Here is a 26,812-nt window from a genome sequence, read left to right on the forward strand (position 1 = left end):
ACAAATGGGTTCAAAATCCACTGAAATCTTTTTTTTTTCCTTTTAAAAAAAATGAGTTTTACAATTCTGTTTCCAAGTTTTAAAAGCCTTTATAGGATGAGAGCCTTTGCAGGCTGACCCAGTTACATCCTTTTTAAAAGCAGCAAAATCACAGAAGAATAGAAATTGTTGGCAAACATTTGTTTTCCAGGTGTTTTCTCTACAGCACAAGTTTCTGTTCGAAAAGCAGGTTCTGGGGGCGCCTGAGGGGCTCATTCTGTTGAGCGTCTAACTCTTGATTCCGGTTCGAGGTCATGATCCTCAGGGTAGGAAGATCAAGCCCCGCGTCCAGCTCCACAGGGGACATGGAGCCTGCTCAAGATTGTCCCTCTCCCTCTGCCCCTTTCTTTTCTTTTCTTTTTTTTTAAAGATTTTATTTATTTATTTGAGAGAGGGAGAGAGAGCATAAGAAGGGAGAAGTAGATGCCCCAAGGAGCTGGGAGCCTGATGTGGGACTCGATCCCAGAACTTCAGATCATGACCTGAGCTGAAGGCAGTGGCTTAACCAGCTGAGCCACCCAGGCATCCCCTTGTGCCCCAATCTTAAAAAAAGAAAGGGAGGGGCGCCTGGGTGGCTCAGTGGGTTAAAGCCTCTGCTTTCGGCTCAGGTCATGTTCCCAGGTTCCTGGGATCAAGCCCTGAGTCGGGCTCTCTGCTTAGCGGGGAGCCTGCTTCCTCCTCTCCCTCTGCCTGCTTCTCTGCCTACTTGTGATCTCTCTCTCTCTATCAAATAAATAAATAAAATCTTAAAAAAAAAAAAAAAAAAAACGGAAAGCACATTCTTTGTCACTCTCTGGGTTGTCACTTGTCCCACCTGATCAGAATGCATTTTGGGGGCATGGGGTAGCAGATGAGGAGACTGGCTGGGAGCCAGAGAAGGGTCAGCCCGCCATTTTGTTAGTTGGCATGTGCTTGTATCCTTGGGGTTCCTTCCGGTCCGAGTGTTCTTTGCAGGGCCCATTTGCAAAGCCAGGCCACACGCTCTGTCCATCATTTACTGGTCACCTGAGCAGCACCAGGTAGCAGCTCAGCTCGCAACAGGTGAGTGAATGAAGTACTGCTCTGACCTCCCCCAGCTTCAGAGCATTTGTGGCCCTCCAGCGGTTCTGGAAAACACTGTCTAAGATCCAAGCCTCTGCTCCGTGGGGTGCGTGGCACTGAGGGCACTAAGACCATTCAGTCCCTGTATTAAAATGATGATGAAATTATTTTTAGATGAAAAATGAAAATCAAGCACTATAAAATTTTTCCTTTTTCCAGTGTTTCTTTACTCAAATTGGATATCCGAATCACCTGGGGAAATTCAAGAACAGACAGACAGATGCTAGGGGTAGGGTGAGGGCAAGACCCCAGACCCAACTCAGTTCTGGGGGTGGGATCTGACCATCAGTATTTTTAAAAATTTTTCCCTCAGAGATTCTGATGTAGGAACCACAGTTGAGAGTCCTTGTTCCAGACCACTGCCTCTTAAATTTCAGTTTGCATAAAAGTCACCTGGAGAATTTGTTAAAAATGCAAGTTTGGGTCTAGGAGGTCCAGGGTGGGGTCTAAGACACTGCATTTCCAGCAAGTTCTGGTTGGGGTGGGTCCCCCTGATTAGCGGTCCCCCGGCCCCTGCCCTTCCTCCCTCTTACCACCCCCCCCAGGCCACTGTCTGGACGGCCCAGAAGCAGAGCAGAGCAAGCAGCAGTTTAGTCCCAGCAGAGCTGCCATCCCCGGCCAGGCTGTCTGGACTGCTGCTCTCGGCTTCTCGGAGATCTGGTCTCCAGATGTTACGAACAGTTCCTTTAACAGCCCGATAAATAGGCCAGCCCCTGCTCCACGGTGAATAAGCACGCGTGTCTCTCGCAGAGGCACCATGATGGGCAGCTCCCTACCACCGAGCTCCCGGCAGGCTTGCTGGCAGCATGGCCAGCTGGAGCCACGGAGATGCAGGCAGAGACGACCCCCTCCCCTGTGGGGGGCATGGAGTGGGTGGCAGGCACGGCGGTCATCGAGCCAGGGCTCTATCAGTCGGGACGATTCTGAAACCATACTTCATAATAAAAGTCATATAATTTGCGGTGGCGCTGAAAACCTGCTTCCAAGTAGTGGTTTTTTGATGGAGTTTTGGAACCTGCTCTGAGGCCAGTAACCATTCCCTGAGGGCTTGTTGGAGGGGAGGCAGGTGGACCTCTTGAGGTGGCTGCTGGGGAGGCTAACGCTGTTCTGAGGGGTCCTTTCTCCGTACTGGGGTGAGTGGGGTGTGGGGCTGCTTCCAACCTTTCGGGGCAGGTTTTGTCATCTTTGTCCACCCCGCCTCCCCCTTTTGTTTCCCTTTGTCTTGTCCTTCATGTTCCCTCTTCCGAGGATACCCAGGAAGCCCCCTCCAAACAGAGGCCCTTGGCTTTTTCCTCAACAGCCAGGCTGCAGGCTCACTCTCGGAGCAAAGGCCAGAGCTGCTGGTGGGCCGTCAGTGGCCAGGATGAGGGAGAAGTTCATGATTTTTGTTTTGACCCGAAAGGATGCACAGTAGGGTCTTTTCAAGGAGTAAGCCTGGGAATTCACCACACGATTTGTTTTACCTCTGTCTGCCCTGAATCTTCTTCCCACGGTGATAGTTGGCAAAGCTTCGTGGACATCTCTCTGACACACAGGTCAAAAGAATTTTAACCAGTGAGTCTCGGGGCACAGGGCAGGGAAGTAAGTGTGGAGATAGAGGTCAGGATAGGGCAGAAGTCATGAAAAGTCTCGTTCGATTGGTGGGTGAGGACAGCTAACCAGCTCACGAGGGTTTTCAAGCAAGCCTAGCTGGGAGGCAGATTTCTTCCTTCCGTCTCACAGAAGATACTGAGGGTCAGAGTGGTTAAGGAACCTGCTCAGAGTCACACAGCTGGCTATTGCTGGAGCCAGGATTTGAGCCCAGATCTACCTAGATCCAAAGATTAAGCCCATCCCCCCCACACACACACATCCTCAGAGGGGACACTGAGGTATGTGAGACTCACTGTACCTTCCAGGTTGCTCACTGCCTGAGTGGGGCCAGAGGGTGTCAGAAAAGATGATAGATTTGAAACCTACCCTGGGGGGTGGGGATGGGGATGAGGGGGCACTGGGAAGGGCGGGGACCAACCTAAGTACCTCTGTGGGGAATATCTTCCAGCTGGTGTCTCAGCTCCCCTGAGCTCGGAATACCCAGGGATTTAGAAGCCTTGAAGGACTCCGTCTTACCAGCAGGCCCATCAGAGCTGCCTGAGGCTCTGTGGTTTCTAGAACAGACGCGGAGGCGGCACGTCCTCGTGCCCTTGCTCCAGCTGTGCCCGTGACCTCCGCTGCCTCCGCCCCGCTGGGCGCGCACCGCCGCCCTGGAACCTTCTGCCGGGGTCCTGATCCGAGCCAGTTGTCTAGCGATTTAATTTGGTGAATTTACCACTGCGTCCCAGAGTTTATATTGGCACTTAACAGCAGTAATGTGTGTCTCTCTCGCCAAGAACTGACTATTTTCCCAACCAAGATGGAACACCACGCACAAAAAAAAATAGGTTTGTGAACTAATCTGCCATCCTGACAAGTGTCATTCACAGAATCACTGCGACGGAGTGCGCTCAGAATGAAATGAGGCTGGGGTTGTCTGGCCTGGATCGCAGGTGCATTTCCCCCCTCGGTTAACGAGAGTCTGGGATGAGAACCCCCGTCCCCGCAGCCGTAGGCACTTTCAAACCATGCGATCAGTATTCATGGCAGATTTCTCTCTTAGAAAAATGGTTTGGGGGGGCGCCTGGGCGGCTCAGTTGGCTAAGCGTCCGACTCTTGATTTCGGCCCAGGTCATGGTCTCAGGGTCGGGTCGTGAGATCAAGCCCTACGTGGAGTGACGGGCCTACTTCAGATGCTCTCTCCCCCTCTGCCCCCCCCCCCCCAACTTGCCCTTGCTCTGTCTCTCTCAGCAAAAAGAAAAATTATTTAGGGATGATGGAGGGGTCTCTCTCCCTCCACCTGATCCCTCTCTCTGAATCTCTTTCTCTTCTCCCTTTTCTCTTTCCTGGAGGGTTTTTCACCCCATTGTAAAATTCTTTGTACATGTGTATAATTTCACAGATGGAAGGAGGTGCCTCCCCAATCAGTAAAATACACACACACACACACACCCCTCCCACGTGTGTATGATTTCACAGACAGAAGGAGGTGCCTCCTCCCCATCAGTAAAATACACACACACACACACACACACACACACACACCCCATACACAAACACACACACCCACCCTCCTCCCACCCCCGGAAATTCTAATGTAGAACTTAGTGGTTTACCAAATCCTTACATAAAAGCAACTATCACCTCTGCGAGTGGAAGCAAAATCAGGCCTTTAGACTCTCGTATGAACTGGACTCTATCCTTCCTAGAGCCCGGAACAGAGAAGCTGCTGCTCTGCCCCTGATCTCCCCTTACCATGGATGAGGGCTGCCCATGGGGCTAAGAGGTTCAGCTCTCCCTGAGATTTTAGAGGCTTCTTAAAACAGCTTTAGTTTCTCCCTTCATGGTAGAGGGGAGCCTAGAGATTCTCTTTCCTTTTGGAAAGTTCTGGATTATTTTTAACCGAATGATCTCTGCTCAGCTCATCCTGAGTTGGGGAATGTGGAGCAGAGTCAGACTTGGGTGCCCATCAGAATCCCCAGAGAGCTGGTTAAAATGCAGATTCCTGGGCCACATCCACAGAGCCCACCTTCGGAGGCAGGAGAGCCCCCAAAAGGGGGGTGAGAGCTGCATTTTTAACATGCCTCTCCCCCATCCAAACACTGCTGCCAGACCCCATCAAGAAACCCTGGCTTAGGAGCACACTTCACTCTCACTCCCAACTCTGTTTATGGTCTGGGGGCCTCCGTAAACAGCCCTGAGGTGGGTCCATAGAAGAAAACAACTTGTAAGTAAGCCTTCCTGAAAACGCTTGGCGTCCGACTTCTAGAAGCTTGATGCTCACATTTCAAGGTCGGGTATTGGCTCCAGCATCCTTGGGCTGAAGAGGAAAGAAAAACCTCTTTCCAGTTGAGAAATTGGCTCCCTTCAGGCAAATCCCACCAATGTAGCTTAATATTAATTTAGGGAATTCAGTCCTGTGCGGTTTCTGTGCACTAGATTGGAGACCTGATGGCACCGTTTCTGTTATCTGACTCCTCCCCAGCCCCAGCCTGTGCACCTGAGATCGCCTCCCTCCTGTTCCCAAGCCCCTCCTCCCCCCCCAGTCCCCAAAGGTGGCTGGAGAGGCGCAGGTGTGAGCTGGCTCCCCGAGTCCCTTTCCCCCCCTGATTAAGTGGTATGTGGGAAGACGGGAGGCCCATGTCGATTCGCACCGATCTCTGCCTTGCCGGCGCGCCAGCCACTTGTAATTCCCCACAGCCCCAGCCAGGCTCTGCAAGGCAGAAAGAAATATGACCAGGCAAGTTGAGAAAATAAATTAAACTAAGTGTCAACTTTTCTTGTTTCTCTCCTCATTATTAAGAGACGGAATGGGGCTCGTTTATCAAGCAGGGGGAGAAATTAATTGACACGGCTTTAATATCATGATGGCTGGCGTGTCTGGTCACATTCCTTCATTTTTTTTGGAAAGGCATTTTATTATCGTTTACAGCAACCAGCTGCCAAACTCGTGGTGTAAACGAGGAAGCAGGTGCATGAATGATGCCGCAATGGGAGGGCCGCCGTGCCGCCCTGAAGGGGGACGCGGCCGGGAGGAAAGGCCAGGTCAGAAGGGGTCCCCCAAAGAGGCAGCCTGTTGGCTCGCGTCACTGAGGTAGAAGGGGGTGAAGTGTGGGGAGGGGAGAAGGATGTCTGCAGGCCTCCCAAGTTCATCACAAGGCCTGTTCGCCGGCCTCAGGGGAGGGTTAGTAGCAAGCATCTGCTTCTGCTGGCCTCCTGGCCCGCAAGTCTTTGTTCTGACCAGCCCCGAAGCTGCATCCTGCATCCATCATGGGTCAGTACACCTGCCCCTGTTCTTTGTTCTTAACCCATCCAGGGGAGTGAGTGCTCCTTGGTGAATCCCTCTGGGGCTGGCTGACTCACAAGGGAGGCATGACGGAGCCTGATAATCCAGCCTTGTTTCCTATCCGGCAGGTCTGTGGGTGGGTTCTAGAAACATCCAGGGAAGTCACTCACCCTTTGTACATCCTAGGTTAGACTGGCTTAGGAGAGCGCCTCGTTGTGCATCTTTGTTGTGCATTTCTGAAAAACCTCAGTTTTCCCTTTGCTGCCTTTCTGTGGAAGGACACAGATATCTGGGGCAGTGGGGGGAGCAAGTAGGATACAGGGGCGGATGGACACGTCTCTACCCACCCCACCCCCGTCTTGTGGTCCTCCTCCTGCTGGGTTATTAGGGCGAGGTGCTGTTGCCCATTGGATAGAGATTCTCACAGGGAAAGGTGACAGGGCAGGATTGTGAGACCCAGGTTGCAGGACAAATTTAGAATCTAAGAGATGCCAGAAACAGAGTGACCACCTTCATACAGAGGAGATGGGCCATGGTGGGAAGAACACCGGCTCCCACCCAGGCCTCAGTCCTTCATCTGTAAAGTGGGAACATTTCTTCTCCACGGGAGAAGCAGAGAGGACAGCGTGAACCGCGGCTCAACAGATGGAGGCAGGCTTTCTCTCTTTAAAATTATCTTTAGAGTGGATTTCACAAACATCCAGGTTAACACGCAGGGAGTGTCCCAAAGTGACAGTCGGTAACATGTCACTTCTTCTGGAAAGACAGCATGTGGTTTTTTTCCTTGGAAGAGATCCATCTTCTGAGTCACGTAGATGTTGTTTTAGGGCAAACCCAGGACTTGGGAAGCCACACCAGCCTGCCACGCATCTGTGCATACCTACCGCCTGCCTATCTCTTGCCCCACGGACCCATGGGGAGGGGTGGCCCTCAGACCTTCTCCACCTGGGCTTCCAGGAAAACCCTTCAAGGCAGACGAAAGGGACTAGCCAAACCTGCTTGTTGCTCTTACGGGTGACCCAGCCACGTTCTGAGTCGGGGGTGGCAAGCAGCCCTAGGTGACACTAGCCGACACCCAGCGCGGGGCTGGCTGACTCAGGGAGCACGCGAGGCCCCATGCCTCCTGACCCAGGCTCTTACCCTCTTGAGCCCTGGGCCCACCAAATCCATCCTGAACTTTCACAGACCCAAGGAAGTCCCAGATGTCTGGCTCTGGCTTAGTGGCCACGTGTCACCCTGGATGGGTCATTTGAAACAATGTCGAGCAGTTGAGCAAAAAGATGATGGTAGAGCCTGCCCCGCCTCTCCCACGGTTAACTTGGGGAGAAGCATTTTGAAACCACAAAGGGCTCCCGACACCCAAACGCAAGAGGTTTTGTGTTTATACCGAAGGCAGCTGGCGGAGACTACCCCTCCAACGCTGGGCTGTTGGCTAGAGGGAGGGGGCGTGAGTCCTAAACAGGCTTGTGTACACACACCTTAAACTCCTCAGGGGATTCCCGGAATAAATTCAACAGTCTGGGAGCGGGGACGGGTTTCTCTGTCCTCTTTTCCCCCCGTTAACCAAGTGCGTTAACTCATGACTTGCATTGATTTTCACTGAAAATGCATCAGGCACCTCGCGATTGCCTATTGGTGTTCATTGACCTATATAAGAGAAGAGAATTATTTTTGAGGCGAGGATGCGGCCATCCTCCTCTTGCCCTCCCTGACCTTAAAGAAAAGAGTTCTTCCAAAGTCACCTGTCCGAGGTTCCTCGGGGCCTGGGTCTACGATGGGTCGTTTTAATTTTGAGGTATTCTTATTTTCAGATTTCTGTTCTCTTCTGTGTATGTGTTTTCTAGCTTTGTGTTATTCAGATGAATATTCAGTTTTGTTCATTTGAATAAAAGAGGGAAAAAAAGGTTTGACTGTTAAATGCTTATCTCTTAAATAGAGCTCACTTGTTAGTTTCCCATAATAGCTTCATTCAGGAGAATGCTGTAGAGTTTTCATTTTTAAACGCTCCCTGTCAACTCTTCTCCTGTTTATCTCTGTCCTTAAACCCTTTCTTTTTGGGGTTTCCTCCTTCCACCACCTTCTTTGTGCCAGATTTGCCAACTACTGGAGGCCCCTCAGAAATGAGGGGTACAGTTCAGGTGGGGGCTTCATGAGAGGCTGGTCAGGTGCCGCTTTGCTGATGACAAGTGGGAGGGTTTCTTTGGTGAACTGGCCTGTTCCCCAAATTTCCTCCCCACCCCAGGGGTCAGTCCCTAGGGTTCCACTTGGTTCTGAATGGCAGCTTGGGTGACTTTAAAGACCTCCAGAGTTCTTTGGCTTCAGGGTGAGTCCTCCTTAGGATCAAGGGAGATGAGAGCCTGAGCAGGGGGTGGTCAAGGGGGCACCCCCAAGGGCCCTGATGGAGGGTGAGCCCTCCTAGACTCACCAGGGGTCACAGTCCCCGCCTTGGCGGGGACCAGAGCAGGATGCCTCCCCTCCCCCATCCCCACACATACATCCCTTTGGTTCTGCCTGCTTTTAGAGGCCCAGAGCACACAGCTCATTATTTGGTTTGGTCCTTGCTTTTCTTTCTTTCTTTCTTTCTTTCTTTCTTTCTTTCTTTCTTTCTTTCTTCCTTCCTTCCTTCCTTTTTTTTTTTTCTTTTCTTTTTTTTTTTTTTTTTTTTTGAGTGAGGATAATCATGTGTTTCTTTTACCTGGCTGCTGTGCCTCTGTTTGGTGGGCATTCATGAGGCTCCATTTCTGGTTCTCTGAGGGGTTCTCCTTTGGAAAAATGGGAGGGAAATCTTAAGTCCTTCCTGCCCCTTCTCAGGAAGAATCAGACGTCCTGAGTTTCAGGTAGAATCCATACATCCGACAGGCCATTCAAAAGACTACAGTGCCTTGGAAAAATATGCTGAGTGAAATAAACCAGACACAAAAGGGCAAATACTGTTGGATTCAATTCATCTGAGGTGCCTGAGGAGGCAAATTCCTAGAAACAGAAAGTAGACCGAGGTTACAGGCCTGACGGAGGGAGGAACGGGGAGCTGTGGCTTGCTAGGTACAGAGTCTCAATTCAGGATGGTTTAAAAAAAAAAAAAAAGTTCTGGAAATGGATAGTGTGATCATTGCACTATATGAATGTGCTTACTGTCACCAAAGCATACACCAAAAAAAAAAAAAAAAAGAAAGAACAAAGGTTGCGTGATAAATTTTATGTTCTGTACATTTTACCCAATTAAATCAAGTTCAAAAAAGAGACTTCGATGCCGAAAAAGGATTTTTCCCACCCACCACCCTCTCCTTCCCAAATTCCTGACCCCGTTGTCTTGTCTTTTACCCTCCTGTTTAATTTATTTGGGGGCGGTTCTCCACTGAGTTACTAATTCGTTGTAAATGATAATGCACCTGTGAGGGGAAAATGATTATATGTTAAGGAATAACATTTATTGATAATTAAATGTTTCATGGTTTCTTCGCTTTCTCAAATGGAATACATAAATATTTTAGACACAATCAAGTTTGTTTTCTCTGTTTGGACCAAACAGACAGGGCTGTTGAAACGATATAGGTCTTTAAAATACTGCAAATGAGTCTTGACATCGCTGAATTGTTTTGCGTCCAAGGTACATAGGCTTGAGATCCAGGCTCTCTCCTTTGATCAGGAAAATCATTTTTGTGGTACTCAAATTTAGAGTCCTGTGGGGTTAGGGAAGGGACCCGCAGGGAAATGTAAGAGTCAGAATTCAAAATGATGGAGCCAGGGTTGCCTCTGCCCTTCCTGGTGCACAGTCTGCGTTTGGATTCCTGTCTCCCAGCTCTTGGCCCGCCTCTGCCCAGCTCAGAGACATGGCATGGATTGAGAAACTGGGGCGACAGGGGGTCCTGAAGGGTCCTGTGCCTGGAGTTCAGACAGGGATCTGCAGAGTAGACTGGGAAGGCGTGGGCTGCCGCAGGAAAGCAGCTCCCGTGGCCATCCTCTCAATGCATGACCCCCACGGTGACTTGACTTACCTTGGGCACCGTTCCAGGATCTAGGACCTGTGCTCAGCAGCAAGCTGGCTCTGAACCAGGCTGTCCTCTGGCTTGTGGAGCTGTGCCCTTGACTGGCACTGACTTCCTGTTATTTCCTGATGGCACGGATGCGTTGGGTTCATTTGTCCACACTCTCCTGCCTTCTGCCCTGCTGGGCCTGGCTGGGGGAGGTCACATGTGTGGGGGAGTGGGCTAGTGGCTGTGGCCCTCTCTGTCCTTCCCCCCCCTCTGTCCTCTAGGTCTCAAATTTCCCCTCTCCTTTCTCTCCTCAGAGTGCCTGTCATTGGCTCTGGCTCACCCTCCTTCTTGAGATCCTTAACTTCATTACATTTGCAAAAACCCTTTTTTCCAAACAAGGAAGGTCACGTTCCTTGGGCCCAGGGGTTAGGATGAGGACATGGCTTTGGGGCGCCACGCTTCAGCTCATTACACTCATCCCAATTAGCAGTGAGGTTTTCCCTGAGTACCAACATGTCCAGGCTGGTTTAGGGATTCATGTATTAACTGGGTTTTAGATATAGGTTAGAGAGGTGACCTTCAGAGACAAATAAATCTCAGGGTGACCCGCAGTCTGGAAGGGAGGGACGGGCGAGGAGATGCTCTCCTTGGGTGGGAACCTCTGACTTGTGCCACTCAGGGAGCCCACGGCTTCAGAAAAAGGACGTTGTCCTACTGATCTCTGTGCCCTCCGGGATGCCTAGCGCAGGTGGGAGCCTGTTAATGCAGAAGGAAGGGCCAAGTCCGTCTTGAGGGGAGGCGGTGGTACAGGTGCATAAGCAAGATACTCACACCCCAGAGGGGCAGAAATGGTTCACTCATTCAGCCGTTGGCAACCTGGCACGCTCTGTGTGTAAGGGGCTCTGTGAATCCTGGGGACCCAGCCCTGCCATGGTCCTATGAAGCCCGTGCTAGCAGATCCCTGCACCCTACAGCTTCCCCCATCCTCTGCCGAGCCGCCCCACCCTTCACGGAGGACCTTTTGAAGGGCCCTGCATCTTCATCCTTTTTCGAGGGGCCCCTAGGATTTGGGCTGTAGGATGTGGGCAGAAGGGAGGGGGTTAACCAAAGTGATGCTGTTCCCCTGTGTGCTGATGGGGTCCTCGCTTGGGCGAGAGACTTACCTGAAGTTTTTCACACTCCTTTGAAGGGGGCATGGGAAGCCAGCACGCCAAAGTGCAAAGAGAAACGATGGGGAGACTGCCTTCGGGTGTGGCTCTCCCTGAGGGCCAAAGAGCAGGAGATGCCCAGACAGAGGGACCCTGGAGGATGGAGCTGTTCCTTCCTCTCCGGGGACCTGGTATGGGGCCCAGGATTGTATATCTGGTGGAAAGTTTTTTGTTGGGCCCCCTATTTGGTGTGTGGTAATAAAGCACGTATCCTAACGAAGACCGTGGCTGCCATTCGTGTGCTGGTCCTGGCCCTCTGTTTTGCTGGACATTTTTTACTAGCGAGTGGCCGTGTCCATCCCTCTCCCTAAGAATGTTCTAGATCCCGCAGGAGCCATGATGGAGGAATTCAGGGTATCAGCTGCCTGTTCTCTGCTGTTCCTCAGAGATGGTGGTAGGACAGCCAGAGGGGAGAGACACAGAAGGAACCAGATTATCTCTCCACCCTGGGTTTCCAGGACCCACACTTGACACAGAAGCTTGAAGAGGAAAGACCTGTATGTTTTGTTTTGTTTTGTTTTGTTTTAAACTCATTGATGGGAAACGCTATCCTAATACAAAGTAGCCATTCTGACTTCCCTGTTTCTAGTTGGGGCCAGGTTCATGTCTTTGGGGACCGTAGAGTCTTGGTCAATTTGAGCTACTATTTCAATGGACAATAGACTGAGAGGCTTATCAACAACAGGAATGTATTTCTCACCATTCTGGAGGCTGAAAGTCCAAGGTCAGGGTGCCAGTATGGTCAGGGTTTCAGTGAAGGCCCTCTTCCTGGTGCAGAATAGTCATCTTTCCATTGTGTCCTCAGCCAGCAGAAAAGAGAGAGAGAAAGCACAGGCTTCCTCTCTCTGGTGTCTTTCCTGAGGGCACTAATGAGGTGGCCACTCCCATGATGCCCTTCCCTCCCCAAGGCCCCACCTCCTGAAGCCATGCCCTGGGTCAGGATTTCAGGGTGGGAATTGGGGCTGTTTGATGGAGGGGGGGACACAACCTTGAGTTCGTAGCCAAGAGCCTTGCAAATCCTGATTGAGGCTGCAAGCTGGGTGGTCGGTCTCACCACCGTCATCTGCAGGTGCAAAGCTCGAGGTGCAGAGTGGGGAGGGGGCTTCCAGCGTGCCACATAAGTTCATACGCGCTGAGTCCGGACTGCTGCCTTCCCATCCGGGCGTCTGCACCTGCTGCACGTGTGTTTCCTTGTGGTGTTAGTGCTGTCCCCTGAGCGGGCCCGTGTGGTAAAGCAGTGCTTACTGAGTGGGGCCACAGATGGGGCAGCGTGCTGGAACCCCGTCCCAGGCGGGAGGAGAAGAAAGGGAGGTGCAGGAGGGTAGCGAGAGCAACTCAGGATGCTGAGCAGCGGTCGCCTGCCAAAATTCTTCAGTACAGCTTGTCTAGCAAAGTCGGTCTCCAGCCGAGTAAATACAGTGGATGGCTGACAGGCTGACAGCAGGCATCAAACAGTCTTAAACTGCCCCAGATCCGCTGCGCTTTGGAAGCAGCGGTAGAAAAAGGAAGCCTGTGTAGAACAGAGGCCTGAAACTTTTAATAGTTTCTTCCAGGCCTCAGGATGTCCTGATGAGGTATTAGAGGAAGTAATTCAGGAAGAAAAGGACAAATAACCACCTCCGTCTGGAGGTCGACCCCAGGGCTGGCCATTCCAGCGCGGAAAGGGCACGTGTGGCCCCATGGTGATCCCCGCTGGAGCACTGGGTCGTTCGCCCGCCTGCCTCAGCATGGAGAGCCGCAGGGCTCTGACCCTTGTAAATAACAGACAAGTAAATTTCTTGTTTGCTTCAGGGCAGATGTAAGCCACACAGTGCCCGCTGCGTGTGGGTGAAATCATTAACTTTTCCTCGCTGTCAGAAGGGTGCTCGGTACAAATTAGAAATCATTTCCCCAATCTGGAGGCCCTTCCCAGGGATCCGCCCCCCCCCACCTCAGATCAGGAGCCTTGTCCCTGCTGCAGGACATCAAAGACAAACATGTGGCTGGCTGGAACCAAACTCACCACCCACTCTGTTTTGTTTTTGTTTTTGTTTTGTTTTCCTTTTTCCTGTAGGGTTTGGCTTTGTCACGTTTGAGAATGAAGATGTTGTGGAGAAAGTCTGTGAGATTCATTTCCATGAAATCAATAATAAAATGGTAAGTTTGTAGGGCTCGCGCTGCGATGCCTTCCCTCCCCTCCGTGTGCCCGGCTTTGTCTTGCAGACTTCCAAAGCCCGCATCCTCACACGAGAAGCTGGGCAGGGTGGGTATGGGGACGAGACTCTAAGGGTTCAGTCCTGTGAAGGACAAGAGTTGACAGATTCTCGGGGCAGGGCCAAGTGGTAAATATCCCCAGCTTTTCCGGCCATGCAGCTGATGGTCACAGCATCCCAAAGCCGCGGCGGAAGCGTGCACAGACAGTCCCGCACGAACCCGCAGTGGGTCCATAAAGCTGTGCAGATGGACACAGACGCTGATCTCAGGTCATTCTCATGTCGCAAAATATTTATGTATCTGTTTATGTTTTTACCATTTGGAAGTACAGAAACCCTTCTTGGCCCTTGGGCTGTAGGTACAGAAGCCAGCAGGGGAACCACAGTTGGCCTGTGTGTTACAATTTGCTGACCTGTGGCTTAGGATACAAGTTTGCTGTTTGGTTTGGCTTTTTGAGGGCGCTTTCTCTTGGGAAAGAAGTTAACCACCCAAGTGCGTTGTGTGTTTGGGCTCTGCTGGGTAGCTAACATTCTCCCCTTCCCATCAACTCTCTGGTTTTACCCTCAGGAGCACCCTCTTCCATCCCTCTGTTTGGCTCTTAAAGGCTACTTTTCCTGGGAAAGCCCCCTAAACAAGTAGGCCTCCCAGAGAAGTGGCCACCAGAGGGCGCCAGCGTGCACATTGGCTTGCGGGATGTCTCTAACTCCTTCAAATGGAGTCTGTGGGCAAGAAACCCCTTCCTTGTTGGCTCCAGAGATGTGGGAGCTCGGCAGGTGTTCCTGGAGTCATCAGCAGGCCCTTTGGGGCCAAAATATTTTGGTTAGCCAGCAGAGCCTCCAGCCCCATGAGAAGAGGGAGGGCAAATTTTGTGTTTCAATTGTAGCTGTAACTTTGGTCTTTTCTCCTTTTAGTCAAAGCATTCCTGGCTTCTGAAACATGCGTTCATATGTGCATTATATATTGGCCCGATATGTGTTCACTGACTTTAAATTCAATAATAGAGCTTTTAGTGGGGATAAGATCAAAGCAGTCTGCCTTGCATGTCGTGCTACAGGCCTGATTCAATATTTGACTTGCTAATTTTTTCCCAGGGCACTAAAATAATATTTTTCATATTGTTCCTAGCCATCATATGCATCTGAAATGAAAATGCTGTTTCTTTGCATACTGTAAGTTGGACGTGTCAGCTCAGGCATTAAAATGGTACCAGGGAGATAAGCATGTAAGAATAACACAGGACCCCTTCCTCGGCATTCTCTGCACTGCCCACCGCCCCCTCTCCCCACTCTGTCGCCTGCCCCCAACTCCGTGCCTTCCAGTTAGTACGTTTCTCTTTTGGTAGATGCTACTTGCTATTTTTACAAACTAGAGAGACAGGGGGTTTAAAAGGAAATGTAAAGCACAGTGCCTGGAGGCCTTGTTTCTCCTAGCCAGGCATGCTGCTGATGGCCTCCACGGAGGGCTGCCTGGGCAGCAGAGGGTGAAAGAGGCATCTGAGGGCACTGGCAGACACCATTCCTGTTCTGCCAGGACTTAACAGTTCATCAGGAAGGTCCTATGTAGACCGCTCACAGACTGTGCTGCGTGCTGCCTCAAATGCATATATGAGGCCCTTCACTACAGACTGGCTTGGAGACAAGCCTCAAGCACAAGTGAGAAAGCTTTATTTTCCTCCGTGGTCCAGTGGGGCAACTGAGGCCCAGGGGATATGCCCCCTACCCTCCCAGGTTCCCCAGGCAGTAAAGGGACCTATGTCTTGAGCTTCCTGGCTGCCAGATCGACAAAGACAGTTGTTTTGAGGGTGAATCCCCAGATGACATAGGGGATCATCAGAAGGTAGAATTTCAGCCCCAGAAGGATGATAACCCATGGATGGGCTGGCTGGAAGCCAGAGAGAGGTTTGTGGCTGTGGTCCCCAGTCATTTCCCAGTTGTCACCTTCTTTTCCACCCAGCTGGAGGCTGACTGGGGTGCGTGCGGCTAACTGTGTTCATAGTGGCAGGGTTTCTGGTTTCTTTTGAATCTGGGGCTGGTACTTGTTCTTTAAGGGAACAGCAAAAATGGAAGTAGACTAGAGGAAGGGGTGGGTGAGGGGTGGTGAGGATCACACTTGGGCTTTGGAGGAGTCCCTGCACGTGCCCAGCCCTGACCCACCAGTCACCAGCTCTAAAAGGGAAATTCCAGGTCCTGGAAGAAGCCATTGGAAGGGCACCAGGTGTCGCCGAGCTGCAGGATAACGGGGCCTGTGGGGACCGTCTGGTGGGGTCACTGGGCCTCGGGGAGGTACCAGCAGCAAAGGCCAAGCACCTCAGTAACAAACTATGAGCTTGACAAGTGCGAACTCTTGCCATCGGCCGTGTGGTCGTCACAGGAAGGACCCCTCCAGCACGCCGTCCTCCTGTGAAGAAGCCTGAATTGGCTGAGGATCCTGTGATACCGGTTTCTACTTCTGAGGCCCACAGAAAAGGAAGTGGATTTAAACTGCGCTATGGACAGAATTCAAATAAAGGATTGGAAAGACTCTGAGAGCGCAGAGACTGCCAAGCAGAAACCCGGACTGTTGTTAGAAGGTCCGTAGGAGTGTTTTGTAAACTGGACTGCTGGCAAAGCTGTGAGGATGGGTCTCCTGGAAGCGCTCGAAATCTCACAAATTCTGCAGGGACAGATTACCGCGCTCCGCCCCCGGAATGTGCCTGGAGACCGTTTTCTCCAATTCACAGATAAGAAAGGTCTTGCCGCTGATGAGTCACGAAGATAGGACTTGAATCCAAATCTTCTCCGTCTTAATCCGGTACTCCTCCGGCTGGCGCTCTGTGGGCCCTGGATAAATAATTGTGGAATGAATAAAGGATTACATGAGGGACCACGTGACAACAGCGAGGGCGCATCATAATTCCCAAAGCCATTTCCCATCTGATTTGGTTGGTGATTCTCTTGGGCATTAAAAAAAAAAAAAGAGGGCTCTTCCCCCGCGTCAGAGAGAGCCCACAGTAGACACAAGGCCTTCTGCGTCAGGGTCACTGCCCTTGGGAAGCTGGGATCACAGCAGCCCAGCCCCCATTCCCATACAGACCCTCCCTTGAGGTCATGTCCGTGGTGGTGGTGGCGGCAGGGAAGGGGGGTTGTGTGGACCACAAGAGACCCCCATTGCACTCCCCCCCAAGAGATCCCACCAATAACTCATATTTTTTAGTGCCAACTGTAGACTCTGCTGAGAGCTCGCTTTATGCTTTTCTTTCTTCTGTCACAGACAGGCTAATGTAGGAGGTACTGATCCTTATCCCCCATTTTGCTGATAAGCAAGTGAGGCAAAGAGAGAAGTTAAGCAGTCTGCCCCGGGGCCAGACACTCAGAGGCCAAGTTGAAGCCCAGAGAGCTCTCGTCCAGAGCTCGAGCTCGTGTTGGTCTCCCCTAAGCCAGCATCGCCTCCTGGAGGAAAGGGACTTGAATGGCTGAACGGTCATCTCCTTGGGTGGCGGCTTCCAGGACTGCTTACCACGCCCTCCCAGTCAGCCCTGTCGTGGCCCCTGGTTCTCTCATGGTCTCCTAAGAGATGGGCAGAGGAGATGGGCTCACTGGGGGCCAGATTCCTGGCTGGTGTGAAGGGCCAGGCTTGGGCTTAAGGTGTCCCCATGGGCCATGACAGATTTCAGACCTCTCCCCACACTGCCCCAGAGGCATGTGAGCCGCACGTATGAGCTCAGGGGCCTAAGCCAGGAGACTTGGACTCGGCCCCTTCCCCATTGTTGTGTGGGGCAGAGTGAGATGCCGCTGTGTTCCTCGTCAGGAAACACACACAAATGCCCCTGCAGGGCCACCCGGTGATGCTCTGAGAGGACTCCTGTCCCAACCGCTCTATGAACCTCCTGCTGCGAGCCCCTGATCAAAGCAGCCCCCCACCCCCACCCCATGGCAGGGTTGAGCCTCTGGCCAGCACAGCCTTCCATAAGCTCGCAGCCCCCAGGGAGGGAGGTGGCAGTGACACCGACCTGCTCCCCTGGCTCCCTCTGAGACCCGGCTCTGTCCCCACCGCAGATGGAGCAGGGAGAGCCTTGCTGGTGGAGAATGTGGGGTATGATCTAAGGGCTGCCTGAACAAGGGCACCTCTTCTGACCCCTAATTCAACAGCAGGATGTGGGCCTTTCCCGGGCACCGTGATGGGGCTTTACGTGCATGCAGTCCTCGTCCCATTTTATAGAACAGGCTTCCAAGCTCAGAGCTGTGAAGGGACTTCCACAGTCCACAGTTCTAAGTGGCAAAGCTGGGATTTGAACCTGTGGTTTTCTGGCTCCAACCCTGCGGCCGACTTAGGCACAGCCTCATTAATTGAAAATCCTGGGTTGGTTTGACCGATGAAGATAGAGTTTTTATTTGCTTTGTACAAGGATTTCTATAGGATTTCTCTAAATCGTCCTTTTCCTTGTTCCATTGAGGTGATGTGATTTTTAAAATTTGCGGGGCATTTTACAGGCTCGTTAGGAACGCAGACTCTCAGGCCCCAGCCCCAGAGCTACAGAATCAGAATCTGCATTTTGCTAGTCCCTAGTGATGTGTGTGCACGGTTGAAGTCTGAGAAGCCCCAGGCAAGGATCGTGGCTAACAAGATGGTGTAGGAGCTGTGGGTCGGTCATAAATCATTAGGTGTTGCAAGGAAAGGACCTGGAGTGAGGGCTGAGGCCCCAGGAGCCTGGAGCTGGATGAGCCAGCCTGGGATGTGAGCCCTAGGCTGGTCTTAGCACCGCCCCACACTCCCTTTGTGTGCACGACACCAGCCCCCCCAACCCTTGCGTCCCCGCCGTAGGAAGCCATCCGTGCCAGGGACCATCCCCCCCCCCCACACACACACCCGGTGCTGGCATGCTCTCCGCCTCGGACAAGGGTCTCAGATGTTTAAGGCACATCCACTGGGGTGAGGCACTGGGTCCTCCCAAGTGACATGTTCGTGCCCTTGTCCCCCAAACAGGACCTCCTGGTCACTTAGAAGCTCTCAGAGCTTTAGAACACATGGACCTGAGCCTGAATCCCATATCCGTCACTGGTTGTCCTGTGCCCATGTGAATATCCTGAATATCCTCCTCTAAGATGGGAAGGATGGTGACCACTGTCCTTTGCAGTTTATTGAAGGCCTTGGTTCGGTTCCTGGCCCTGAGAGCTCCTGGACTGCTCTGGTGCAGGGTCTGTAATCTGGTAGCCTTGAAGGAATCACCCTCCTGAAAACCCCATTGGTTCCCGCAAGTTTCTTCCATTTGGCCTAAACCCAGTGCCCAGAAGCTTCATAAAGGGCCAGATGGTAAATATTTTAGGCTTTTAGGGCCTTAGGTCTCTGTCATGACTCAACTCTGCCATCATAGAGCCGAACGTAGCCACTGATGATAGGTCTGTGAGTGGGCAGGGCTGTGTTCACGGAAAACTCTATTTATAAAAACAAAGCATCAGCAGGATTTGCCCTGGGGGCCACAGCTTCAGCTCCTGGCCTTTACTGCTGTGCCCAGAGCAGGTGCGGTCTGCTCATCTCAGTGGGCCTAAGGAAAGGCTTTTAGGCAAGAGCTCTCCTGTGGCCACTATGGAGTTAGCTGGTTATTAGCCTAAGGCAGAGAGGGTCAGCAGTGCCCCAAACGGATGCTGGGGCTTGGGGTAGTAGCATGCGGAAAGCAGTGCCTTCATTCTTAACGGACCCCAAGCACTGAGTGGGTAGGGAGCGAAGGAAGGGGCAGAACAGAGTGCTGTCCACCCCGAGAGGCCTTCCCAGAAGAGCGTGTCAGAAATCCCTCACTCCCAAATATACCCCAGGACGTCTGGCTACTCATTGCTAGACTTTGTGACCTTGTACAGGTTACCTGTCACCTGGGCATGGCTTCCCCTCAGACAGGTAAGGATGGCACGTCTCTCAGAGACTGCTGGAAGCTGGGATTAGGTTAGCGTGGTCTGTCAAAGCAATGGCCCTTTTTACTGTTACTGTTATCGTCATCATCACTTTTATTATTCTTTGGATCCTTTTACTGCACAAATATGTAAGAATCCTAAGGGAAGGGGGTTCTGGACAAGTCAGCGAAATGCAGGGGTGCAGACGCAGGCAGGTAGGAAGGTGTGAGATGGGTATTTGCCATGCCCTGGCCAGGAGGTGGGCCCAAGGAGAGCGGGTGGGCATGTGTCCTGGGCAGCTCAGCCCTTCGACTGAATCCTGCAGCGGGGAGGTTCCGAAAACCCCTCTGCAAAAAGCAAAGCCTGGCAAGCACTCAGGCTTGCTACCTTTAGCCCAGGGCACATCTGGGGGACTGGCCCCCAGAATAGGGGCTTCTGGGGGTGGTGGGGGCAGGAGGATGAAAGAGCAGGCGAGTCCTGGGTTGGTCTCTCAGGCTGTGGGTTCCGGTCCATGGGGTCCAAGGGAGGCCCAAGCTAGGGTTGGCACGGGGCGCTGCCCCTGGCAGGGGTGCCCCGGGAGTAGGCACGCTCCCCTGCCTCGGGCCACTCCTCCACAGCCTGAACCCTGACGGCGAAGAGCTGATTGGGAACCAGCCTGCGAGTGGGGGGCGGGGGCCGGGTGACGTGGGTGGATTTAACTAGGCTTCTGTGTTCACCACCCTATTTGCAGCATTCTCCTTTCTCGTAAGCTAATTTTAGCCATCCATTCTGCTTCTGTTACCATTTATAAAATGAGAATGTCAAATGCAATATTAAACAAGCAGGATGAAGGCAAAAAAGGAAATGCCAGAGAGGCACTTAATAAATGAACCTCGTGTTTATGAGCAAGAGGGAGGTCCTGCACCCCCCGCCCCTGCATCAGGCACACACGTGTTTGCGGACGGGCTCCGTTCCTGTGGGTGGAGGGGCGCGTGTGCCGAGAGAGGAGGCATGGGGAGGCTGGGCTGTTCGGTGGTGAGTGGTGCTCTTTAGGCAGAAGTAATTTGTCTGGCGGCCAGGTTGCTTGGCTTGGCTTCTGGCTCCTTCGCCCTTCATCCGTCCTCTGGGAAAGTCACTGCAGGGGGCCTGGGAGGGCGTGGTCACTCTTCCATGTCTCAGTGCCCAGCCCCCCTGGACTTTCCCACGTGTGGGGCTCCCTACGCCCTGACCATAGGGTGGTGGGTCTGCAGGGGGGCATGGAGACCCTGGAAGAACCCGCACCCCTTCTCTGGGGCCTGTTCGTCCTTTGAGTTCACCCAGACGCTCTGCCCAACTTCCCAGGCAGGTGCAATCTAATGCTCGGCTGCACCTTTTTTTTTTTCTTCTTCTTCTTTCTTTCTCTCTCTCTCCCTTTCTTTTAAATAGAGAAATTATGTTGGGCTTGGTTCAGGGTTTCTGGCAAAGCCCACCCTGGGCTGGGATAAGCACCCAGCCCTGCGGCTGCATTTAGGCACCTGCTGAAGGGAGAGGTTTCTTTTCACTTTGAAATGCCCTTGCAGGTTCCCAGAATTAAAAAGAGCAGCTGCTGCTGCCACCATCAGCTTTTTCCCCAAATAGTGCAGCCCGTGAAGCTCCTTTTGCACACCTTGCTGATGAAAGCAGGAAGACGGGGCCCTCCCCGACCGGGGGTGGGGTGTGTGTGGTGGCAGTAGGAAGCATGCCAAGAGTCTGCCGGGCTGGGGGCAGTGGCAGCCCCCTTCTTCCTCTCTGCTACCCAGACTTTGGGTCAGAAGCACAGATGCGAACCAGCTTTGTCACCTTCAGGGACGCTCCCCTGGGCTCCCCCGCGAAGATTAAAGCATGACCCAACCAACTTTATCTAGCCCAAGCACTCACAGGATTAGCTGGTTTAATTTCTTAGCCCACTACAGCCTTGGGGAGGGTTGGCACCGCTGTTGCTCTGTTTTACAGATGAGAACACTGAGGCACAGAGAAGCCCTGTGTCAGGTTCCCACTCAGGGGGAACAAGCAGAGCAGAGAAGTAGGGCGAGGAGCTGGTGGAGAGGACATGCCCCTGCCCTGAGATCCAGGCGGAGTGGGAGGCCGTAGTCATGGGGGAGCGTGCCTCGGACGGTGTTGGGGACCAGCCCCTCTGCATTCCTTGCCCAGATTCTGAGCCCTGCCAAGGGAGAGCCTTATCCTGTTGAATTCATCTCTGTGTCCATGCCCAGCCCCTGCCTGCTAACAAGGGGATGCTAGTAGTGTTCGTTGATAACCTCCTTCACTTTGTCATTGCTGATGTTAATAGGGGAAATAGCCGATGAAATTAGTTCTGGAACTAGGACTGAGGATGGCCTTGTGGAAGGGGTGGCACGTGAACTGGATGGAGAATAGTGGGGAAGGGCTGTGAGGGCCGCACCTGCATGGCCAGTGGCCCAGAGGTGGGGACAGGGCGTTTGAAGCGGGAGACCTAGGACTGAATCGCAGCTTGTCATTCCCTGGCTGACCTTGGGCAAATCCGTTTCCTCTTCTGTTGTAACTCCAGGGCTAATTAGGCCAACTCCGAGGAAATGAGTTGATTGATGAGAATACGGAGAGCAGTCGGCATTCTCCGAGGACTTCCGTGGGCCAGGCACCGTGTGTCCTACGTGTGATGTGTGTGCGTCACTATGTACACAACTGTGTATGAGATCGTGTATGGGTACACCCTCATGCACCCGTGAGGATACCGTGGCCATGCCTGGCATAAGAGGAGGAGGCTCTATAGTTTTGTTCCTTCCTCCCTAGAGTAATCCTGCTGAGCGAGGAGATGGAGCCCAGATCCCCTGTCCTATGGGACTTTTGGTGCTTCTCACAAGTGGGTCTAGGCTGTTTGTAGCAAGCGAGTGTCCTTGGAAGGTGGATGTTTCTGCTGGCAGCCTTTGCCCATCTAAGCTGGCATTTCCATTTGCTTTACCAAGTAGCTTCCAGAGACTCCGCGGAAGCCTGCATGTCTGTGAAGACCGTTTTGCAGTAAGGCAAGACAAGTTACCCCATACAAGTGTGTCCTCTGGTGCTTGGCCACAGGCTGGTCCCGTCTACAGGGACAGTGCCTGATGGAGATGTCAGGGAAGGGAGAGGCGAAGGGACGGAGCATAGAACTCCCTTCTGCTCACCTTCTAGGGCCCACAGTGCCCAGCTGAGAGGCCTTCCCGAGTCCGCAGAGGCTGGAGGCTGGTGCTGGCTGGGGGCAGGTATGGCAGGGCGCTAAGGCCCCCTCTGGTGGAGTCACAGGCCGGGTCGTCCCAGTACTACCGGGACTTCTGGGTGTGACTGCTGCCCCTCCCACAACAGCGTCTCTGGCCTGGCCCTCCCCCAACCGCACACACCTGCTGATCACGGCTTCATCCTGCCTCGGGCCATGGACAAGCACAGCAACTGGATGCAGTGAGAACCCTGGACTGGACGTCAGAACCCAGACGAGGCACCCTGACTCTCTGTAGGTTACCCAGAGGGAGATGCCCGGCAGGTCTGTCCCCAGCGTTGAGCTCCACGCGGAGGAGGACCTTCCCTCCCCGCCTCTCTTCACTGGGCTCTTTCTGTGCTTGTCACCTGCACCTTGCTGTTCCGTCATCCTCCTCCTACGGCTCATTCAGCGGCTGGCTGGAACAGAGCCAGCTTCCTGGATGGGACGTCTGTGTTCAGAAGAGCCCTCGCTGGGTTCGTGCTCTGCTGCTGCCATCTTGGAATTCCTAGTAATGGCTGAATAAAGGGCCTCTCGTCTTCATTTTGTAGTGGCCTGCACGCTCTCTAGCATGTTCTGCTGCTGTCATGCCTTTGAGGCTAACTCCTGCTGTGGTGCACAGGGCAGGACAGTGGAGACTCTGTTCTGCCCCCAAGTCGCCTACCTTGTGTTTGTCTTCCATGCTCTGTGGGTTCCTTGAGAGCAGGTCCCCTCTGAACCCTGTCCCCCTAGTGTCTCCAGAAAGGTTTACGACAAGGGGGCAAGAGAGAACAGCGGGCAGGAGGGAGACCGGCATAGCTATGGGGTGGCAGGTGGGTGTGGTTTCTGGGCTGCCGCTAAGTCTTCCTGTTTGACCAGAGAGAGCTGGGTAGCTGCAGGGCTCCAGGCAGGACCCCAGGTCTTTACATGGTAGTGGCGGCTCCCTGGGAAGTGCCTGGGGCCTATCAGCCAGAGGAGATGGACAGCTTGGGGCTTCCGAGGAGCAGTGTTGGCCTGGAATCTGCTGGAACTTGACTGGGGGGGTTGGGGGAGCTGCAGCTTGAGTCAGAGGAGAAACTGATCTTGGGGCAAGACTAGGTCAGTCCTCTGTCTTTCAGAAAGCTGTACAATAGGACGGTGCCCACGTGGACACTCCCAGTAACCCCCCACACACGCCCCCGCCAAGCACCCACCTGCCCAAAAGACCTGCCCTTTGTTCCCCTCCCATCCGCCAGCTCTTCAGTCCGGCTGGTCGCTCTGAACAGCAGTGAATTTTATTCTTTGAGAAGAGTCCATCTCCCCCTGGAGGAGTAAATCGTGTCTAACGTGACCAGTTTGAGGTGAGAAGTGAAGCTGCAAACACTGGCCTCCAGGAAACACAGAGTTGCCTTGTCCTGGGTGGTAAATCAAGGCCACGGGCACTGGGCTTGGGTTTCCCCAGACCGAGGCCAGGCTGGTTTCCCTCCTGGCCCCGGGGCTGACTGGGGCTGTTATGTAGAAATCAGGGAAAAACAAAAACCTTTTTCACTTCCCAGATTTTGGCCTGGTTCTCAAACTTCCAGTCTCTTCCAAAAGGTGCCTGGCAGGGAGCTTGCCTCTGCAAGGCCCGCAGGCCAGTTGGGTGAGGGCAGCCAACAGAGCAGCTGCAGGGAAGCTGTCCCCACAGAAGACCCGGAGCCTTCTCCAAAGGCCAATGCTGAGCCCTCCCCCACCCCTACTCAAGGATAGGATGGGGCGTGGGACTGGCTCCCCTGGCTTGGGTCATGGGGGTATCAGGCAGACCCGGCTTCAAATGCAGCCTTAGCACACATGGCCTGGGCCTCCAGCAGCCAGTGTGGTGTCTGACATCCCTGGGCCTCAGCTTCCTGTCCTGGAAGATGGATTTCTACCTCTCAAGGACATCATGGGGTCCACTGACACAAGGCTGTGGAAGGTATGCTAGATAAAAGCATCCCATCTGCATGTAAGAAAAACATGTTTAGGACACGTGTACCACTGTGTATGCACCTTGCTATCAGAAGGTTCAGGAAAACGTGTCTACAGATACAGATACAGATACAGATGTAGACCTACAGAACGGTGCTTTTTCCTATCCTTGCAACTCTCGCGCAAATGCAAAATTATTTCTACATGAAGAGTTAGAAACGGAGCTCGTTGCTGAGTTGCTTTTGACCCTGATGGGCAGACAAGCCGCCTGCACGGAAGGTCGGAAACCACACGCGCCAGCCCACGGCAGGCCTCGGAGTCATCGTCTGGAGGAACATGCTGCCATCTGGACTGTCCTGTTGGGAAAGAGGGTTCCGTTGGTCATTCTTCCTATGCTGTGTCTGTGCAGACAGCAAGGGAGCCGTCCCCTCTTCTGCAGGGCCAGGCTGCCAAGTAAAGCAGCATGTTTGGAGATTAAAAATCCCACCCACCGGGCACCTGGGTGGCCCAGTGGGTTAAGCCACTGCCTTCGGCTCCAGTTGTGATCTCAGGGTCCTGGGATCGAGCCCCGCATTGGGCTCTCTGCTCAGCAGGGAGCCTGCTTCCCTTCCTCTCTCTCTGCCTGCCTCTGCCTACTTGTGATCTCTCTGTGTCAAATAAATAAATAAAATCTTTAAAAAAAAAAAAAAATCCCACCTACCTTTGGAGGCGGGGTACAACATCCTTGGAATTCAGCCCCTGGTGTGGGGTTGCTTTGTGGCTTTGCCAGCCGTGAAACTTGGAACGGAGAGCTCGTCTTCCTAATGTGAGTGATTGGCCGGTGCCTGGTCAGTCAATCTGAGACCTCTTATAAGCACAAATCCAAATGGAAGTTCCTACAAAATTTCTGGGCCCACCAACCACATTGCCTTTTCCAGTCATCACTAGAAGCCATAGCCGTGATGAGGAGCGGCTTCTCAACAGATTCAAGGACCAAGACTTGAAGCTATCCCTTCTTCAGAATCTGCCGCCACCCTGAGCTGCCCTAGAGAAAGCACTTCGGGTGTAGGTGGTGGGGAGCCTTGACCGTAAACGGGGTTCTGTGGGGGCAGCAGTGAAACAGCTGGAACAGAAGGACTGGCCACACGGAGGCCCACTGCTTCTGTCGACCATGGGAAGCCAGGCAAGCCTCTCCAGGGCTGCCCCCAAAGGGAGCTCCCTACCCGCCTGGTGCCCCATGGTGGAAGAAGGCCTCAGTGCCTGCCAGCCCGAGAACATGGCCAGCCAGACGCCATGGAAAGGAGGAGGGCCTCCCACGGTCCTGTCAGTTCGCCGCTCTTCACCCATCTCGTGTGGTCACTGCTCTCTGAAGTCAGTCCCAGCGATCTTCACCTCCAGCATCAAATCTAGGCTGACCCAGTGAAACCAGCAGAACATGATGGAAACGGCAGCCTGACTCTCAAGCCTGGAGGATAAGCCTTGCAGTCTGTGCCTTGGTCTTGTGGAATTCTCAGGCTGGGACAGTCCCTGTTGGGATTCAGCCAGCATGGTGTGAGAGGAAGGAGTGGCCCGGAGAAGCCAAGAGCAGGCGCTTCCCGGTGGACGGTCCCAGCTGACCAGCCTTGGCTGCCCACTCTGTGGGAGAAGAAGGCACTCGAACCTCCAGCTGAGTCCAGCCTTTGTCTGGCTCTAGCTCCAGCCCCGGGCACCATCGGACCACAACTATAGAAGCAGCGGCAAGCAGGAGCCCCGCTGGGCCCAGGCAGCTCCCAGAAGCACGAGAAGGAATGAGCCATTGTTGCTTGAGGCCACGACCTTTAGAAGTAGCCTGGTACACAGTGGGAGATACGTGGGATGTCGTGTGTGGCCACATGCATTGAATGTGTTACTGGAGCGGGGCAGACTTGGGCTGGTTCTCCTCCTTTGGGTTCTGACTCTAACTAGGGGTATTCATGCTCCATTCTCTAGCTTGCCTGGGGGCCTGGTGGGACGATAGTGGGGATGCCGGGGGTCACCCAGATGGGGTCTAACTCAAGAGGCTCCAGAGGCTGGCAGGCCCAGAAATGACAGGGGGCAGATTGACATGAGTACTTGCCTTCATGGTAGGGGAACAAGACGGTCAGAACCTGTTGTTTTCAACAGAATGAAAGCTCTCGAGGTGGAGGCTGGCATCCCCCATGGCCTAGCACTTGGAGTCATGCCAGGCACATGGAGTCCCTCAGTGTTGCTGGGTCAGGAAGCCTGGGTCTGCATGGGTCTGCATGACCCTAGTGAGCACAGGCATCAGTCCATGCTCTGTACGGGTTCTTGCAAGGAACCTGGGATGTCATAGACTTGATCCCTGCCCTGAGGTCACAGTCTGATGGAGGAGGCGGGGCTTCTGCCAGTCTGGGGGGGGGGGTTGTTTCATGCTCAGTAGGCCCCTGACCCCCTGCAAGGACTCAGGATAGGAGCAGAAAATAGCTCTTCTCTTCCCCCGTTTTGTATGTTTT

General features: G+C 53.2%; 1 protein-coding gene across 9 annotated transcripts in view; it reads left to right on the forward strand.

Moving 5' to 3' along the window:
- MSI2 (musashi RNA binding protein 2) overlaps positions 1-26,812 on the forward strand; it is a 386,853-nt gene that overhangs the window by 298,640 nt on the left and 61,401 nt on the right. For all 9 annotated transcript variants that reach the window (XM_059379319.1, XM_059379320.1, XM_059379315.1 and 6 more), the window contains exon 8: positions 13,234-13,316. In XM_059379319.1, coding sequence (XP_059235302.1) covers positions 13,234-13,316 — 83 coding nt within the window. The remainder of the gene's footprint in view (positions 1-13,233; positions 13,317-26,812) is intronic.

Source organism: Mustela nigripes, chromosome 16 (assembly GCF_022355385.1).
Source record: "Mustela nigripes isolate SB6536 chromosome 16, MUSNIG.SB6536, whole genome shotgun sequence".
Taxonomy (NCBI): Eukaryota; Metazoa; Chordata; class Mammalia; order Carnivora; family Mustelidae; genus Mustela; species Mustela nigripes.